Source organism: Betta splendens, chromosome 3 (genome assembly GCF_900634795.4).
Source record: "Betta splendens chromosome 3, fBetSpl5.4, whole genome shotgun sequence".
Classification (NCBI taxonomy): domain Eukaryota; kingdom Metazoa; phylum Chordata; class Actinopteri; order Anabantiformes; family Osphronemidae; genus Betta; species Betta splendens.
The window spans coordinates 17,280,805-17,299,462 of NC_040883.2; the positions used below are offsets into that span (position 1 = coordinate 17,280,805).

The following is an 18,658-nucleotide window of genomic DNA, read 5'->3' on the forward strand; positions in this document are numbered from 1 at the left end:
AGAATCAGAAGGAGTGTCCAGAATCAGAGGCATGAACAGAGGCAAAGCAAGAGAGGGTGAAACAGGCCGGGACGGGCTGAGGACGTGACATAGAGACACAGGAATGTGGGGTCTTTTTGCAGACTGCAAATAATGCAACACAGGTTGAAGGAAGCCTTAAGTTTGAAAAGGATGCTAGTGGAGAAATTCTAGAAATGGAAAGAGCAGCAAAAATAGAAAAGCAGCACATCTTTGTTGCAAACCAAAATATTATACTGTAAATCATCAGTGTTGAAACCTTTTAGGCCCAACAGAACTTGGCTGAGGTGTGAAATGTGAATGGTTTACCTAAAAACAATTGAAAAGACTTGAATGGCCTTGACCTGGTTAAAGCTGTCAATATAAACATCTACTGCTTGTCTTCTGTCTCATTTTTTTGCCAGAGACAGAAAGGGTAAAAAGTCCTGATTTTCAATGGTAATGAATCTGATTCTTACTCTTCAGTAACTGGCTTCACCTGTGCAGGTGCCAGGGCTACATTAAAGCCAGGATGAAGTCGGAAGAGAAGAGGAGGACACGCTTCCGCAGTGGACACGGTACCGGATTCCACCATTACTGTATGTGCAAAGGGTTAATAGACCACGAACAGATCAAACTAGGATTTATCTGATTTTTTCTCTGTCAAACGACCTTATTTTACTGTCCGCCCTGCTACATACAGCCAAACACTTGATTAATGGGGTCGATGAAAAGCTGGGGCCTTGTTATGGTTTTCTAATTGACTGAACTGGTAATTGATGTCTCACAGAGCAGCAAAGTCAACACATTATACTCTGGTCGAGCACTGATCATTGCTCAGAAGGGTGAGGTTGACACTAGCTGGACAGATGAATTAGCCAGTATTACTGTACTGCAGAGACACCGTGTTTATGTCAACCAATACTATGAAATTACAGTTAACATTCTACACTTTGTCCATCACAGGACACTGCCTGCTGCACCTCATGCATTTTAATCACCATTAACTCTATTATAAAATAGAATCTAATTAATGGATCAATTACGAGTCCGTTTTTATGATTTTATTATCTATAAAAGATGCTGATGACATTTTAATGTGAAGCTTTCTCTCGCCATGTTCTGGAATGTTGTCAGAGCACAACACCTATTCTGCCGAATGTTAAACCAAGTCGCCGCGGTAACCGATACACACGCTCTGGGATTTTGACAAAACCTCTGCAGCCACGGTTCCATTTTCCAACCTAGAGGATTGACCCAAGCGTGTTCCCGTAATTACAGATAAAAACCAGGCTTATTGATCGGCCCAGGGGAAGCATGTCTGTCTCTGGGAACGAAATGTTGCCATGTAATTTACTAAGACAGAACGCGAAGTAAGTTTCGATCCGAGGTCTGCGGGGGCACGAACGCAGCTCCTGAGGCAAATCCAGCGTCTGCCGTGTCTGGGGTCTGATCTGGGAATCTGTGACTGACCCAAAAAGAAAATGTAGGACTTTGAACAGGAAGTTGAAGCGTTTGCAGAGTTGACCGCTATTTAACTTTAATCTGTGTCATCAGGCTAGTTATTAGTTACTCACAGCACATGACAGAAGGATGACTGACTGATGATGACCATTCATTACATTAGTGGCAGTGAAATAGTTACAACCGGCGCCTGTATTTATTTTCCTGCCGTGTGCTGAGAAGCCATTACCCAAGCGAGTGTCAGCAGCCTCAACAAACCAGCAGAAAAGGTTTGTTCTGCTGTGAAGCCGAGCTGAGACGCCCTGGAGACAGAGGTAGAGAGTCAACTCCGAGCTGGAATCTGTCTCAGACCAAGCCTTCAGTTATCTACAATATGAGCTGACACAGCTATAAAGCACATTTAGTCCCCAGCTCATCTGCTGGAGATGTACCAGGGGCTGCTTCATGTTATCGTTTGTGCCAGTCATCGTGCGCGGCGCGTCCCCAGCCGCCGCCGCCGTGGAGGAGGATGCTGATACTGAGGCTGCCTGCATTGTTGTGCTGGGGCATTTTCTTAACTCCGTCCTTCTCGTTTTTTGGCCCTTTTTTCCGTCCCCCGACAAAACGGCAGGGACGACTCACAGTGTAATGGCAGCAAACACGCCATCAACTTCTCTGGCACAGACTCATCAAAGCCTTGTACTGCGAAAACAAAACTAGTGACCCTGTATGGTACAGTAAAAGCAAGTGTCCTGCAGCGCCCTGGGGTCTTTATTAATGCAGGCGTCTGTTGGGGGGCTGAATAATTTAAAATTATAGAACTCGTTAAAAACATACAAAGAAGGAAAAGAAAATTCTATGTCATTAGCGAAGGACATTATCATTTTGACCTCATCATATTGTAGCAATAGTAGTAGATCATTTTCCATCAATGCTATTTGCTGGATGTAGTGTATCCCTGTCTTGTCTCAGCTCCACCACCAACATATAATGCAAAACCTTCTGTTTGCGTGTTGCACTGTTTGGTCCTGCAGTCCCGTTCTCCGGCATAAAGACCTATGTGGACCCGGACACGTATGAAGATCCCACCCAGGCCGTGGAGGAGTTCGCCAAGGAGATTGAACCCTCGTACATATGCATCGAAAGAGTGATTGGTGCAGGTGAGGCACAGTGTGTGTGCAGTAACCACAACGCATACGGTGGAAGGCGTTTTGTTATTTCTTACTAATGTATTTGTAGTAATCGGTCCCATTGGTCCAGTGCATGTGACGGTGACTAAGCCTTGTAAGATACACATCATGTTGAGTAACGTTCTTTATTTTATACCAAATGTTAAACCCCATAAAGTTCTACTTCCAGATTTTAAAGCCGCTAGCGAGCTGATTCTAAAGTAATTTATTGCATTGTGCCTCAGAGTCGCGTCGCCAGTGCTGCTGACTGAACACTAATGCTTAATGGTTCATCAAATTGAACAGATTGTGCGCATTCATCCCTCGAGTAACGACGAATGGGCCTCTGAGTTTTGTGTTTTGACTGTGGCTTGGCCTCCATCTGGTGGAGGCATTGAGCAATTACGTATTTTCAAAATGCCAGGAATTGATTCTGATTCTGATTCTGGTTCTGATTCTGATTCTGCTGTAATAACTTTTATAGGTGAGTTTGGAGAGGTGTGCAGCGGCCGCCTGCGCGTTCCTGGAAGGATGGATGTGGCCGTGGCCATAAAGACCCTGAAGGGGGGGTACATGGAGCAGCAGAGGCGGGAGTTCCTGCGTGAGGCCTCCATCATGGGACAGTTCAACAACCCCAACATCATCAGGCTGGAGGGAGTGGTCACTAAGAGTAAGCGTTGTGTGGATGGAGAATCGGCTCCTTTGGGCCATTCAATCCCCTCTCTCTCTCTCTCTCTCTCTCTCTCTCTCTCTCTCTCTCTCTCTCTCTCATGTGTGCGTGTTCTACCTTTTAACAGGCAGACCAATAATGATCGTAGTGGAGTACATGGAGAACGGAGCGCTTGACGCCTTCCTCCGGGTGAGAACGCATGTTCAGAGTGAAGGCTTTGTCCTGAGGAGGCGCGTTTCCCCTTTGACCTCCCTGCTCCTTGCCCTGTGCAGACGCGGGACGGCCAGTTCACGGTGCTCCAGCTGGTCGGCATGCTGCGGGGCGTCGCCGTGGGCATGACTTACCTCTCGGAAATGGGCTACGTTCACAGGGACCTGGCCGCGCGCAACATCCTGGTGGACGTGAACTTGGTGTGTAAGGTGTCCGACTTTGGCATGTCCAGAGTCCTGGAGGACGACACGGAGGCGGCCTACACCGCTACAGTGAGTGGGGGCCGGTCGTTCGCCAGCTGGTGGCGAATGTGTGTGAGTTTTCAATGTTAACAGGTTTTCTGTCAGGGAGGAAAGATTCCCATCCGCTGGACGGCACCAGAAGCCATTGCCTATGGGAAGTTTTCCTCTGCCAGCGACGTGTGGAGCTACGGCATCGTCATGTGGGAAGTGATGTCATACGGCGAGAGGCCCTACTGGGAGATGTCCAACCAAGACGTGAGCCGCTGATCATTTTCACCCGCATCATCACTGCACCAGTTGTCTGCTCCGCACCCAGGAGCCTAACGTGACCTTGATGATGCTCGCCCCAGGTGGTTCTGTCCATGGAGGAGGGCTATCGCCTGCCGGCGCCCATGGGCTGCCCCGTGACGCTGCACCAGCTGATGCTGCACTGCTGGCAGAAGGAGCCCAGCCAGCGGCCCTGCTTCAGCGACGTACTGTCCTTCCTCGACAGGCTCATCATCAATCCCAGCAGTCTGCTGACTCTGGTCAATGAGGGTCAGAGGTGGGAACCTTTGCCTAAACTGCTGTTTCAAGATGGCCTCACTTTCAGTTTCTGGAGCAAAGTGTGCTTTAAATTGCACAAAAGCTGATTTCCGACTCTTTCCTTGTCGTACCAGTTTCCCCGACTCCCCGGAGGAGATGCCAGACTACCCTCTTTTCATCTCTATCGGCGACTGGCTTGACTCCATCAAAATGAGCCAGTACAAGAACAACTTCCTCGCAGCGGGATACACAACGCTGGATTCTATTTCAACCATGAGCATAGAGTAAGTGAAGCCAAATTACACAGAGTGCAGCTTACAGCATCATAAAGCCCACTCAAAGCAGAGCAGCCAGCATCAAAGGAGCGAGGCTTAGGAATAACAAAGCTTCATTCACTATTTTCTCCATATACTGACGTGAACCATACTTCTGTTGCAGCTAAATTAAAGAGCATTAACACATTTCTAATGTGTGTTGAAAATTCATAAAACCACACGAATCTTCCTTCCTTCTCGCCTTCAGCGACATCAGACGCATCGGGGTGTGTTTGATCGGCCACCAGAGGAGAATCATAAGCAGCATACAGTCCCTTCGCCTGCAGCTTCACCACATCCAGCAAAGCGGCTTCCAGGTGTGAACCAGGCACAAAGACAGACTGTGTGTGAACACCGGGGGCCGGAACACACGCCGCCGTTACTTGGCTTCGTCATTCAACCCAACTGCACAAACACCAGACTGCTACAGCAGGTGCGACCGGTACCACATGCTGCTCGTGTGAGAGCGCAGCGCTGCACACTCATCATCCTATGGCTCATGGTTCATACAGCCTCCACAACAATCAACCTCTGTGAGCATTGGCCAAACGCGGTCTCTTTGTTATCTCAGCAACTACTAGCATTCACTTGAATATAGGACTTGTTTCCTCTAGTGTCTATTCAAGTGTTCACCAATACCTCTACTCTTCCAAGTGACAATCCAGTTGTTTCTATTGACTTTGAATGGTTTCAAGTCTGTTACCTCATGACCAGAGCAGATGCGGACAGAGTTTAAGGTATGGTGAGATGTGGCACAGTAGGTGATTTCAATAACCCCTTTCCAGCTGGTGGTGGTCGGTGATTCAGTTTACCAGATGCTTGACAAAAATGGTAAATACAATCGTTTTGTTTTGTTTTTGTTTTTGTTTTTTTCTCGAACTGAAGACCGCTGAATGTCAAAAGATTTTATAGAAACGTCTTTATGTTCTATCCTCATGATAATGCAGTATGTCTTGTATAAAATAGTCTTGTGAAAGTTGTATGTTTTATTCAGTATGTTTGTTCCTTAATAAACAAACCTATTTTAATACTTTGTTTTGTCTCTGACTCTGAGCAGCACAGGTCTTTACTGTAATTGCACATAATTGTGAGTGTGAATAGTGAAATAAATTGTCGACTTGTCCAGGTTGCACTCACCTGGATCCGCTCTAAACCATACGCACGTACTCATCCACCTTAAAAAAATACCTGTGTCAGATCTAGTTTTACCTGATGCCACGAGAAAACAAAGCGTTATTATTAAATGCGTCCATGCTCTTCATAGCTAATAACCACTGCAGTGATTCATAAGTTTACAAGGCATCACACATTTGCGCTGCAACTCGGGGTATGTGTAGCAGCCTCGTGTGTCCTGCAGGGGGCAGACGAGAGTCAGCACCGGTTACCCAGCAACACGGTGTAAATAATACGGCTGCAGAGCAGAGGAGAAATGAGCAAAGCGTTGTTTTCAACCTGAGGAACCCATGAGCTAACGTAAGGAGGTGCTGACCGAGTTCATCCTGGAAGCAACACCCCACGGCTAAAACACAGGTAGGTACTAAACTGTCCGGCAATGGAAGATACAAGCTAACGTTAGCAAAATAGTCATCAGCAGCTAGCATGGGGATAATGTACGGTTCCGACATGCTTTATTCATTCTGGCTCATCTCTCTTGATGTCTTGTAAATTCACTATCGTGAAGCTAAGAAGAATCGGTAGTTATGTAAAATGTCTGTGTAGCTTTGTCAATAAGCAACACCCAGACGTTAGCCAAAGCTAGCTAGCGACATCAACAACAAGGGATTAGCTAACGCGTTAACTAGCTAAATAGCTGTTAGCGGATATATTTTATGAGAGCACCCTATAAGAGTTCGCTAATCGTGTTAGCCGTTAGTTAAGCCAATGCTAATGGCTGGCGAATAAAAGGCGTTAGGCGTCTACGTGCGTTGTGTGTAACAGGTGGCTGTGATGGAGCACACTACGGAGTGTAACCCGCTAATGCTGCAGGAGTTTTCACCGACCTTTATACGAGAATCATGAGCTGTTGAATTCTACAAATGAGCTGTTTAACACGTGGTCCTTTTTGTAGATTAGACAGACAGCTGATGTTTGCTGGTTAGTCAATGGGGCTGTTTGACAAGCTGGCAGGATGGTTGGGCTTAAAGAAGGAGGTGAATGTTCTTTGTCTTGGTCTCGACAACAGTGGAAAGACCACGATCATCAACCAACTGAAGCCCACCAATGTAAGTCTGTGTGTGACGTCACCACTATGGCCAGTGTCAAGAGGAAACTTCAAGTCGCATGAATTATGCACATCACAGCTCTTATTCCTCTCCTACAGGCCCAAGCTCAAGACATTGTCCCAACCATTGGCTTCAGCATAGAGAAGTTCAAAACATCCAGGTATCTGGTTCACAGTGTAAAGACAGGACATTCCGTTAATTAAGCAGTTAATTTATAATCTAGCTGGTACTTATTTTCCCTTCCTTTCTCGTAGCCTTTCCTTCACCGTGTTTGACATGTCCGGTCAAGGCCGATACAGGAACCTCTGGGAACATTACTACAAGTGGGTTTGTGTATTTACTATGGGTCTTTTAACACTTTACCATCTTGACTGTTGTTGGTAATATTTCTCATCTCCTTGTTCGTTCCAGGGAAGGCCAGGCTATCATATTTGTCATTGATAGTGCAGACAAACTGAGGATGGTAGTGGCTAAAGAAGAGCTAGACACGTTGTTAAATCATCCGGGTACTGTCCGTATTCATTCAAAACAATTTTGGCCTTTTGCTTGAAAGCGTTTGAAGAAACATTTTACCCTGCTCCATGAATATGAAATACAAAGAGCCTTATAAATGCTTTTGAGAATTTCAGTACTTGGAGTGAATGAAAACTATTTTGTCCGACTCACTTACAGACATTAAACACAGGAGGATCCCTATCCTGTTCTTTGCTAACAAGATGGATGTCAGGGATGCTCTGTCTTCAGTCAAGGTCTCACAGCTGCTATGTTTGGAGAACATCAAAGACAAACCGTGGCACATCTGGTATGAACGGAAAGCTGTACTTGTGCATTTTCTTATTATGCTTACATTCCAGTACATCTAAGGTGTCACTACTCTCAAGCATCTTAAAACACACAGAGTCTGTTGACTTAGTTTGACAGCATGCTTTATCCCTTTAGCCTTGCTTATTTGGATTAGACAGCTGATTACTTTAAACAAGCTGGATGTAATAGTGTCTATGTTAAATCTTTAGGGCAATAATTTGTTATGGTACACTAATAGTTTATGTTTAGATTACACAATACATAAGGACTTTTAATTTGCTGCACCAAATTTCAATAAAGCTTTCAAATAAAAGCCTTTGTATAAAGTGTACATTCACTTACATGTTACTGTATGTTTTTTAGCGCAACTAATGCCCTGAAAGGAGAAGGTCTGCAGGAAGGAGTTGACTGGTTACAAGGTAGGATCAAAGTTCACATGAAGTAAAGTTTTTGTTGTCTTTTAAGGTAATAGCATTGTTTCCTGATTAAGGATAGAAACTAGATTTTTTTTTTTCTCATTTGAATATGAGTCTTGTCTCATTGCTTATATGCATCTGATGTGCTGCACATCACATCTGCAGTCTTTTGCATCACATCAACAACATTTTCTTTTATTTTTGTTGTGTTTAATGCTCCCATTCAAACATTTCCATAGATCAAATCATGCAGTGAGTACTGAGTGTATTTTTAGTGCTGTGTGGTATAGTGTGTTATACTGTATGGTACATACTGTATGGTGTTTTGTGGTTGTACAACATTTGTTAATGAGACTTTAGTAGGTGAGTGAGCCCCTGGAACTTTATTCCCGAAAGTTAAGTTTCAGCTTTTTCTCCTGCATTGTTTGAATTAAGTGTGTCTCATTTACATTAGTGGTGCTGGTCCATATCAGTTTCAGAACCACTCCATCTAAACAATCGCCTGTCAAATGCTTTCAGCCTTTTCTGTGGAAAACAACAGTAGTTACTTGGACTTCACACAGTTTACTGTATCAATGTAATTTACAGTGGTGGATATAAACACATGGTCATTAACAACCTTTCTTTTACTTTTCCAGATCAAATCAAAACAATGAGAACATGAGGTCGTGAGCAGAAAAACACTGGAAGTAACATCGTCCTTTGAAGTCTTTAATGACAGACAGGTTGATCATGTTGTAAGAGGTACAATGAAAGACAGTACTGTTTGTGATTTTAGTCTGGCATTCAGATGCTTAGATAATGGTACCAGTAAAAACACTGGAAAAAGCAGCCACAGTCCTAAATTATATGGCCAACAGTAACACGTTTGATTTTACTGTTTCTACCTTCCTGTGTAAACTATCAATGACAGAGATCATGAGTTAGCTGCTCTTTAAAGGTTGGTGATTGTTGTTGGTGCTATCTTTCGTTTACAGAACATAATTGTCTAGAATATCATGTAGAAATCATATTTTTCATCCGTCTTTGTCCAACTAATGATATGTGCCAGGTTTTCTGAAGTAACACCAAGTTTGAAATCTGATTTATTCACACTGGCGCTGAATGATTCGCTTTGTGGTATTGCTGCTTTTCCGCTGGTTCACACTTACTGATATTAGTGTAGTGCTGTTGGTTTTCTACTGGCCTCACAGCAAGAAGGACCTGGGTTCGATTGCGAATTGAGACACCCAGGCACCTACCTTTGTGATGTCTCACTCACTGAGTTCTTTCAGGGTATTCAGGCTCCCTCCCACCATCCAAAAACATTCAGTCAGGTTGATTGGAGATTTCAAATCGCCCATACAGTAGGTGTGTGAGTGAATGGTTGTCTGTGTGTATCCTTATGAGAATGAAGTTTCAGATGATGAGTGTAGCGTTGTGTAATTTTATCACACATTCAATGCACCCTCACAGCAGGACATCAACTCTCAGCTTCAGAGTAGACGCCAGTCAAAACTGAAAGTAATGGCTGACATTAGAAATAGATTGTATCCTCTAAAATATGCCAAAAGCTCCACTTAAAATGTTTTCATCACTTCTGTAAGGCCTCAGCTGTTAAAATGCTGTTCATGTATGATAGGACCCAGTACATGCTGTAGTAAATGCTGTTATGATGTGACTATGGCTGAATGTGTGTGTATACTGTATAAATATTGGTTAACTTAGTTGTTGTAACAAGTGATGAATAAATTTTTATAAATGCACCTCAAATGCATTCCTTAGTTGCATTTCTTTAGTCAAAGTGTCTCTTTACCCTTTTTACCTTGTGTTTTTATCTTTACCTGATTTCATTGCTCAATGAAAAATATCATCAAGCTAAATTATTCTTACGTTTTTTTATTGTACTACTTTGATGTCAAATGGGGAAAAACACCTGCTCAGTCTCTACTAATCTGAACTGCAGGTCTTAGATCATTATATATTTTTGCATATCAGCTTAAAGAAAAAAAAAAATGCTCTGAAGATGTTTCAAATCCTGTATATTGTATGTCATTAGTTCAACGCTTTTGTGGCATGGAGAGAGCGGTAATTTCGCAGACCTTTTATAGAACCACTAGGGGGCGCCCAACCCCAATTCTACACTCGAGCATTAAAAATAGCGCTTTGATTTTATTATATTTATTATATATTTAATATATATATATATATATTTATTATATTATATTTTTAATATCTTTTATATTTTTAGCTGTGATTCAGCAGGAGACGCCTGGTCTGTGTCAAATGGTCTGAGGATTTTGTTTATTACACTGCATATGTACATTTTCAAAGAATAAATCCAGTGGGAGAAGTGCTGTTTCATGTGGTGGTAAATTATGTTATTCTGGCGTCACGCTGCATGTGTCTCGTGTTATCTGCTGAAAGACTGTCCTCTGTGTCTCTCGCCCACTTTAGCTCTCTCTCACTCCGTCTCTCAAACATCTTGAGCTGTGCCAGCAACAGATGCTCATTAAGCCTCGAGTCCTTGGGCCCTGAACAATTTTTTTAGTTAATTACGAACATTCATTTATAGAAGTTGTGATAGTTTGTGCAATGTTATGCAAAGCCAAAATTAACAGAGATTTCTTTATTGTGAGCATCTTTATGTTGATATACAGTAATGAGATGATCAGAAAGTTGTGCGTGTGACCAATATCATCAAGCCATAACAAATAGGCTCAGATCTAATGTTGGGTTTGAAAAGTGTCATTTCCCAACCATCTGTCAAACATATCGTTAGCATATTTTCCAGCTGTTTACTGGATGTTTTTGCTCTTGGAACCAGTTAAACACAGGATCACTTGTCAGGTGTTTCAGTCTAATTAACTACTCAACGGTTCATTTGCGCTGAGATTCTTCTGTCCTTATTTGTAATTTTATGTTTGTTAAAGTCTTCATCATTAGCCCCACGATACAAAGATGAGTTAAAACAACACAAACTCTACGCAAGGTTACATAAAAAAAAACAGATCATATTTATTATTGTGATACCACCAGCTATTCTATTACATAGAGAAATATATGAAAATAGGCTAAGCTAATGATTATTACAACATTATTATTATTATATACTGTACTGTACATTGTATGTTGCCAATAAAGCCCAAAACGGGGATTTACTAAGAATTAGAATAAAGGTGGTGATAGTGATTACAGTTACAGTATATAAATTGGGGGGGGGGGGGGGGGGGGGGGTTAAGATTTTGGCTTTAACCCAATAAGAGTTAAAACTGATAACTTTTGGCTTTTTCTAAACCATATTTCATCCTTTACAGAATTCTGACTTTAAATTCTTGGTCTGCGGAGACATGCTTTGAGGAGGATCACGCATCACAGGGTGTTATGATAATGCTTCATCTTACAGTAAGCTGTGATGGGCAGTTCCTGCCTCTGCATTAGATCAGCTTGGATGACCTCTGCTGTGATAAACCTGAATGAAGAGGGGCGCAGCTCATTCTGAATATCTGCTTAAACGGCTCAATTTCTTTTTAGAATTGTTTTTAATTCTTATTAATAAATTGCTGCACACTGAACAAACACCAGACTTGCAGCCTCCCTGCTTTGTGAGTGAGATTTTCTGACATTTTTTTTAAGTCAGACTATATCATTAAATCTCTCCCCTGCTCCTCAAGACCCGTCCTAATTGGACGCCTGTCAGTTCTGACAAGAGCAGCCCGGTTAAACGACACGCAAAAAGAGGCCATTAGGTACAAACTGTGCCTTCTGGAGGAAAGGTACAGCACACTCACTTAAATGAGCCTTAATTCTTCAAAGGTGAGAATCCGTCCATGTTTGGTCACAGATGGTAGAAACGTAGCGTTTAGTTCTCTTCTTTGCGATAAAAGGATAAAAGGGCACGGGGATGAGCCCTCGTCCTCCTCCGTCACCTCAAACAGTCTCTGTAATTGTGGTTGTAAGGTAAAATGCGGATGAGGAGACAGTGACAGCGGACCAAAGGCCACGTGAAGTATGGCTGCGCAATAAGGCGGCGTTTACGCACTGAATGTGAAGGAGCGGGAGCCACGTGCACTAAAAGGCGCTGAAGATGACTGATTATTCAAGACGTGAAGCGCATCCCTCCAAAATGCAGAACCGGTCACCGAACCGGTTTCGGAGCCTCGGCTCCAGTCGGTAAATGGAGCTCTCGTCCTCGCGCTCTGGCGTGTGTCCATACAAGGTGCTCATTAAGAGAGACGTTCGGTTCCTCTGACGCGTGTCCCGGTGCTGTGACGGCACCTGCCCCCATATAAGCCTGGGTACGTCACCCGGGAGACCTCCACCACGTTACATCTGCCCGCGAAGGGGACGAGGCTCCTCACAACCAGCCGCGCTGCTTTTCGCTTCAGTGCAGAAATACCTGAGGTAAGTTTTGCGTCGTTGTTTTGCGTTGTTTTGCGCGGTGGCATTTTAAGTGGTGATTTTTTAAAAATAAGAGTAAAGTGAATTATAGTAAGGCTGAAATGCTGTGCGTTCATTTTGCGCACATATGTCCGGAAATGGGCGAATAAAAGAGGAGATGAAAGGAAGAATTAAAACAAAAAGTTAAAAAATGTATTTTAAAAATAGTCCTCGCTGATTTACTCGATTATAACAGCATTTTTATTTTTCTTAAGTGGTTAAGGATTAAATAACCCGTATAAGAAGCTGCCTTTAGGAAGTTGCGTAAATGTATTAAGTCACTTAGTAATTTCACATTTTTATACACAATTACGCGTACTTTCCCGACTAACATCATATATTGGTGTACATTTAATGTAAATGATTTAAAGTAAAACTAATGCACGATGTCTCGGTTGCTGCAGTGAACTAACAGTTGTTCTCGTGCGTCCGGACGCGGTGCGCCCCTCAGTTCTCCATGCCTGCCCGCTCCCACTGCAGCTGAAGACCGGCTCCACCATGATCATCCACGTAGAGGGGCTCGTGGCCATCGTGGTCTTCTACCTGCTGATCCTGTTCGTGGGCATCTGGGCGGCGTGGAAGAACAAGCACTCCGGGGAGGCGGAGGGCACCGACCGCAGCGAAACCATCATGGTCGGAGGACGGGACATCGGGCTGTTCGTCGGCGGATTCACCATGACGGGTGAATTATACGTGGGATTTCAATGGATGCAGCCTCACTGCATCCAGATCAGTTCAGTGTGTAGAACTGGATGCTGTTCCGGTTCTATTTAAACCGCATCTATTTAAAATTGCTTTGTATTGTGTCACATCACTGGTGCAGCTTCAGCAAAGCATCTTAAATAATTTTGGCAGAACTTTTAATTGGATCTCTTTCGCTGTGGGTGTTTTGTGTGACCTGCAGCGACCTGGGTTGGAGGAGGGTACATCAACGGCACGGCCGAGTACGTGTACTCACCACACCGTGGCCTGGCCTGGGCCCAGGCTCCCTTTGGATACGCCCTCAGCCTGGTTGTGGGTGAGTGTTCCTCAGTGTCAAATGAATAACATCGTATCAACAGCAAACAGCAAATGAAGCCACGAGAAGGAAAGAGCAGCTTGTTCTAGATTCCGGCTCTGGACCCTGTGTCACGCGTCCACCCTTTGCTCCAGGGGGCCTTTTTTTTGCCAAGCCCATGCGTTCGCGCGGCTACGTCACTATGTTGGACCCGTTCCAGCAGCTGTATGGGAAACGCATGGGCGGCCTCCTCTTCATACCTGCGCTCATGGGCGAGATCTTTTGGTCCGCCGCCATTCTATCCGCGCTCGGTAAGATGACGTTTTCTCCAGAATGAACGGGTCCTGTTGGATTACGTGAACGACCCTGACGAGACCGTTCTGCCTGTTCTTGGCCTCAGGCGCTACTCTGAGCGTCATTGTTGACATCGACATCAAGATGTCGGTGGTTATCTCCGCCCTCATCGCCATCTTCTACACCCTGGTGGGAGGGCTGTACTCTGTGGCCTACACCGACGTTGTGCAGCTCTTCTGCATCTTTGTTGGCCTGGTAGGTCTAGTTTGAATAGATTTGCATTTACTGTACAATCTACATTTCTGCTCATATCTGCATGTATGTATTTGGATGATGGTGTGTGTTTGTCTCCAGTGGATCAGCGTCCCCTTCGCGTTGACCAACCCCGCGGTGTCAGACATCACCGTCACCGCCGTCAAGCAGGTGTACCAGTCGCCCTGGACAGGCTCCGTCCACAGGGACGACATCTGGGTGTGGCTGGACAACTTCTGCCTCCTGGTACAGTGGCCACAAACTGTTTTGAACACGGTCCAGATGTTTATTTCATGAATGTGATGGAGGTCGGTGCCTCACGCTGTCTCCCGACCCTCCTGCAGATGCTCGGTGGGATACCCTGGCAGGTGTACTTCCAGAGGGTCTTGTCGGCCTCCTCGGCCACGTACGCGCAGGTCCTCTCCTTCCTGGCTGCGTTTGGGTGCCTCACCATGGCCGTGCCGTCGGTTCTGATCGGAGCCATTGGGGCCTCCACAGGTGAGAGGCTGAGGCTGTCTGCGTATGTGTTCACTGAGGAAGCCCCTGGATGGCTCCGTGTTGCCCTTAGATCTGAGGGAGGCTGGTAAATAGCAGCTGGTTCAGCTCATTCATAATGAAGCAGCAGGCCGTTATTAAAGGAGTCGCTGCTGTGTGAATGTGTAAATATTACATCAGAGAGAGACGAGAGCAAATTAGAGGTTGCATTTTCAGATTTTGTAGGTGTAAACAAGTCGATGCATAACTTTAAGTCCTGTGATTTGAATCTGTGCTTGGTCAGACTGGAACCAGACCAGCTACGGCCCAGTTCCTCCCAAAGAGAACGACCAAGCAGACATGATTCTCCCCATCGTGCTCCAGAACCTCTGCCCACCGTTCGTCTCTTTCTTCGGCCTCGGCGCCGTGTCCGCGGCCGTCATGTCGTCCGCGGACTCTTCCATCCTTTCAGCAAGTTCCATGTTTGCGAGGAATATCTACCAGCTTGCCTTCAGACAGTCGGTGGGTGAAGCACACATACAGTGTTTGACTGCCTTTCTGCCTGCACCCCTGTCACACTCCTCTCTGTTTCCCCAGGCTTCGGACCGGGAGATCGTGTGGGTGATGCGTATCACCATCTTTGTGTTTGGCGGCCTTGCTACAGTGATGGCGCTGTTGACCGGGACGGTTTACGGCCTGTGGTACCTGAGCTCAGACCTGGTTTACGTCATCATCTTCCCGCAGCTGCTCAGCGTGCTCTTTGTCAAAGGCACCAACACGTACGGCTCGGTGGCCGCCTACATCTTCGGCCTGGTGCTGCGTATCGGCGGAGGCGAGCCCTACCTGCAGCTGCCTCCCTTCATCTACTACCCAGGCTGGGACACCGAGACCAAGAAGCACCACATTACTGGGGAAATGGAGGAGGTGATTGTTCAGAAGTTCCCCTTCAAGACCGTGTCCATGCTGGCCTCCTTCCTGGGCAACGTGGCCTTCTCCTACCTGGCCAAGTATCTGTTCGAGAGCGGCAAGCTCTCGCACAAGTACGACTTCCTCGACGCCGTCGTGTCCAAGCACAGCGGCGAGATCCTGGATAAGACCACGCTCGTAACCCGCGGCAACAACATCGGGTTGTCGGAGATGGCGTCCATCAAGCCGCGGCTGAGCGTGACCTTGGCCGCCGCCTTCGCGCGGCGGGACACGCTGCCGGCGGAGACGGTGGAGGAGGAGGAGGAGTCCAGCCCCGGCTCCTCCCACCACGACGAAGAGTGACACGCTCGGGGCCCGATCGAGACCCGCGACCGAGCTGCTGGGGCAGCCAGGCCCGAAACAGACATGGTCGCCACAAAACCCCGCATCGCGCTCGCAGTGACTGGACAAAAGCATTTCAGGATATATAGAAACGTATGTAGTGTAGCAGCCGGCTGACGGTCCAGAGACAAAGCTCCATCCAAGTCACGCACTCGTGTAGTCCTTCTAGATGCTGTAGCTGGGTGTCTTTTGAGCTCGTCGTTTCCCGACAGGATTTTAGGACGTTCCTAAAGGAGAGTTGCTTTTTTATTTTTGCCCACTCATGAAAAAGCAGACCTTTAACAGTGAAGGTAAGAGACGCCGCGTCCTTCTGCAGAGACGTGCTGAAAGATCCAGTCAGACTTCAAGGAAGCAGCTGACAGCACAACCAGTTTGGACGAAAGGTTACCAGTTAGTAAAAGCAATACCACCTATAGGTTTTAGTGAAGTTCTAATGAGCAAAACAAAAATCCACATTCCTAGCACAATGTTTGTCTTGTTTTATATTTGAATGAACACCCAAAAGAAGTAAGGTTTGATCCAGCTGCCAGGCTTTCTCATGTATATTACGAAGCATCACTGATAAACGCATTATGACTGTGAATCCAGGAAGCAGCAACTCGTGTGTGACACCGAGTAAAAGCCGATATCCTCCTCATTAATAGGTGTAAGTTAGTGTTGAGCCGATCTCGTACTCCGCTGCCTTATCGAAGCTCAGTAGAAGAGACGAAGACTCGAACATGAATGTAACCTCTACCAAACAAGTCGTGTGCAGTGCGTCCAGGCCGTCGTGTCACTTTCTTTGTGCTTCGAGTTCAACGGGGCTCAGACGCGCACGTCTGTCCTTTGTTGGTCGTGAGCAGCAGCCGTCTGTGACGTTTGTGTGTTTAAGAGGTAGAAAAGAATTACGCTGTATATAGCAATGCAGGTTAAAATGAAAGGGATGCAGTTTAAATGTTTATTTATTTTTGATGTCATAAAAGTGAAACAATAAAAATCTACTCATAAAATCTACTTTTGTAAAAATATACCAATATACCAATTTGTCACATTCTTTTGATTGCAAACATTTGACATGCATTTTAATTTAATTTGAATGAAAGTTATTTAGATAAATATAAATATTTTTGTAAAAGGGTGAGGAACAGGAACATTATCCTGCCTCCCATTTAGATGATTCCAACATTTTCTGTTCTGTTTTAAACTTTTAAGCTTTAAAAAGAATCCTTTTTTTTTTTTTTTTTTTCGAGGCTAACGTTTTATGGAGCACATCCCACTTGAAGGCCGGGTCTTTCTGGTACAGCCGGCCCTTCAGCCAGCAAGATGAAAGACAGGGAAAGAAAAACGTGACTGAAATTACAATCGCTTGGCTTGCGTCTTTGTCCGCCTCCGTGGCCACAGTGAAAGGCGGCATCTTAAAATATCTCTCCCCTCTCTATGGGTATTTACATTATCTTAAGTGCTGGACTCTGGCTCCTCTGGGACCTGGGGAGGAGCCACCGGAGGGTGGGTGGGGTTACTGGGGGTGGTCCTGAGGGGAAGATGGACCTGGGTGGGGGTGGGAAGGGATGGAGCTTAATGGCTCCGGCTCCATTAAACCCACCAGCTCTGATGCGCAGTGATGACGCAGGGGCCCCACCCTTCCACCGCACCTCCTCCTTCCATTTGCCGCTGTCCTTTCAGACGTCCTTGAGAAATGAGATCAATTCCATCAAAAGAACAGAGGGGGGGAAATAGAGAGCGTCCCATCCCCATTCATAGAAACTACCTCGCAGAGCACTCATGATAATTAACAATTATGAAGGAAAGTGTCGCGTCCCAAAGTCAATGCTCTTTTTCAGCTTTGCTGATGAGTAAGGCATCGTTGGGAGACGCTTGTTGGTGCAGGACATTCCTGTGGGTCACAACCAAAACTGACCGTTTCTTTGTATTGAATTTATACTTATATATAATTGATTCATCTGCCAATCATGGTTTTGGTAGAAGCTACAGAGATCCTAATAATGTTATCTTTACTCCTCTCCCAACTCACATTTCTTCCTGTTCTGGAGGAAAATTCATTAAGCATCTAATTAGATCCCAAATGGGAAACGAGCAGGTTTGAAGTTCTGGCTCACACGGCACGTTTAAAAGCTGAACCACTTTGCCTTCATTGCATTTTATCTGCTGTCTGGACTATTACAGATTGACTTTAAGAGATAGGGGGAATTTTAAGAATGGAAATCCCACTAGAGCACTTAAGTCAAGGCGGACATGAGGAGACGATGCTACCGATAGTCTGCTCTGATAGGCATCTAATGTGAGCTGACTCAACATGAGGAGACTCTCCAGGTTTTAGTCTTTTTAAGCTTCCAATCACATTCAAATTTCCAGAGAATCAACTTTTATTTAGAGTTTTCCCTTTCGAAAAGTGTCTTTTCGAGAAACACAAGTGTTGGAGTCATATGATGCTGGTTTGTCCGTGTCATCAGACACAAATACGGTTCATATCTCATTGGAAGCTGAGACACTATTTACGTCCTTAAGTAATGTCCCCCATAATTTAATTGCAGGGCAGTTAATTGGAACAGAGGAAGAAGGCAAAGGAGAACAAACAACATACGTAAGTATATATGTAAGTCTGAGAATATGTGGGAGTGTGTTTGTGGTTTTAAAATGTTCGCTGTTGGCAAAATATGCAGCTTTTAATTCTCAAGGACACGTAGTAAGACAATGTCACGTCCAGCAGCTTCCCATATATCTCACCATCTCCTCCATTAGTCCCCACAAGCAGCTGAGGAGCATCTTTAGCAAAATGAATGAAGCAGCTGCTGTAATCGAATCAGCCTCCAGAATCTGATTAGAGATCCCGCTTTGTTCCACTCGGGCCGGCTGCAGGTAGACAGTGTGCGGCTGGGCCCAGGAACGAAACCACTGCGTTACG

The 18,658-nt window shown here is 45.2% G+C and overlaps 3 protein-coding genes across 4 annotated transcripts in view; all 3 read left to right on the forward strand.

Annotated features, from left to right (window-relative positions):
• Positions 1 to 5,598, forward strand: part of LOC114851892 (ephrin type-A receptor 6-like) — a 37,205-nt gene extending 31,607 nt beyond the window's left edge. The window contains exons 13-21 of the mRNA XM_055507309.1: positions 505 to 575; positions 2,475 to 2,600; positions 3,094 to 3,279; positions 3,407 to 3,468; positions 3,552 to 3,761; positions 3,837 to 3,986; positions 4,082 to 4,275; positions 4,391 to 4,540; positions 4,779 to 5,598. Coding sequence (XP_055363284.1) covers positions 505 to 575; positions 2,475 to 2,600; positions 3,094 to 3,279; positions 3,407 to 3,468; positions 3,552 to 3,761; positions 3,837 to 3,986; positions 4,082 to 4,275; positions 4,391 to 4,540; positions 4,779 to 4,893 — 1,264 coding nt within the window. The 3' untranslated portion in view covers positions 4,894 to 5,598. The remainder of the gene's footprint in view (positions 1 to 504; positions 576 to 2,474; positions 2,601 to 3,093; positions 3,280 to 3,406; positions 3,469 to 3,551; positions 3,762 to 3,836; positions 3,987 to 4,081; positions 4,276 to 4,390; positions 4,541 to 4,778) is intronic.
• A 315-nt stretch (positions 5,599 to 5,913) lies between these two features.
• Positions 5,914 to 9,764, forward strand: arl6 (ADP-ribosylation factor-like 6). The gene is made up of 8 exons (XM_029143812.3): positions 5,914 to 6,100; positions 6,639 to 6,792; positions 6,891 to 6,952; positions 7,047 to 7,115; positions 7,204 to 7,298; positions 7,465 to 7,594; positions 7,960 to 8,015; positions 8,651 to 9,764. Exons 2-8 carry the CDS (start codon positions 6,673 to 6,675, stop codon positions 8,674 to 8,676), a joined length of 558 nt encoding a protein of 185 aa, XP_028999645.1. The 5' UTR covers positions 5,914 to 6,100; positions 6,639 to 6,672; the 3' UTR covers positions 8,677 to 9,764.
• Positions 9,765 to 11,864: 2,100 nt separating this feature from the next.
• Positions 11,865 to 16,749, forward strand: slc5a7a (solute carrier family 5 member 7a). Of its 2 annotated transcripts, none has more exons than XM_029145382.3 (9): positions 11,865 to 12,395; positions 12,836 to 13,113; positions 13,336 to 13,449; positions 13,584 to 13,739; positions 13,829 to 13,977; positions 14,077 to 14,220; positions 14,319 to 14,472; positions 14,753 to 14,970; positions 15,046 to 16,749. In XM_029145382.3, exons 2-9 carry the CDS (start codon positions 12,930 to 12,932, stop codon positions 15,715 to 15,717), a joined length of 1,791 nt encoding a protein of 596 aa, XP_029001215.1. In that variant the 5' UTR covers positions 11,865 to 12,395; positions 12,836 to 12,929; the 3' UTR covers positions 15,718 to 16,749. The 2 variants fall into 2 exon arrangements, with proteins under 2 accessions (XP_029001215.1, XP_029001214.1); XM_029145381.3 differs by having other exon boundaries at positions 11,867 to 12,395; positions 12,883 to 13,113.
• The last annotated feature ends 1,909 nt before the right edge of the window (positions 16,750 to 18,658 follow it).

What these genes read in the sequence shown, in the direction of transcription:
- arl6 (XM_029143812.3), top strand. Translation starts at nt 6,673, where the DNA reads ATGGGGCTGTTTGACAAGCTGGCAGGATGGTTGGGCTTAAAGAAGGAG. An exon ending in CACGTTGTTAAATCATCCGG is followed by an intron (nt 7,299 to 7,464) that starts GTACTGTCCGTA and finishes ACTCACTTACAG; the next exon opens with ACATTAAACACAGGAGGATC. An exon ending in GACAAACCGTGGCACATCTG is followed by an intron (nt 7,595 to 7,959) that starts GTATGAACGGAA and finishes TATGTTTTTTAG; the next exon opens with CGCAACTAATGCCCTGAAAG.
- slc5a7a (XM_029145382.3), top strand. Translation starts at nt 12,930, where the DNA reads ATGATCATCCACGTAGAGGGGCTCGTGGCCATCGTGGTCTTCTACCTG. An exon ending in CGGCGGATTCACCATGACGG is followed by an intron (nt 13,114 to 13,335) that starts GTGAATTATACG and finishes TGTGACCTGCAG; the next exon opens with CGACCTGGGTTGGAGGAGGG. An exon ending in CGCCCTCAGCCTGGTTGTGG is followed by an intron (nt 13,450 to 13,583) that starts GTGAGTGTTCCT and finishes CCTTTGCTCCAG; the next exon opens with GGGGCCTTTTTTTTGCCAAG.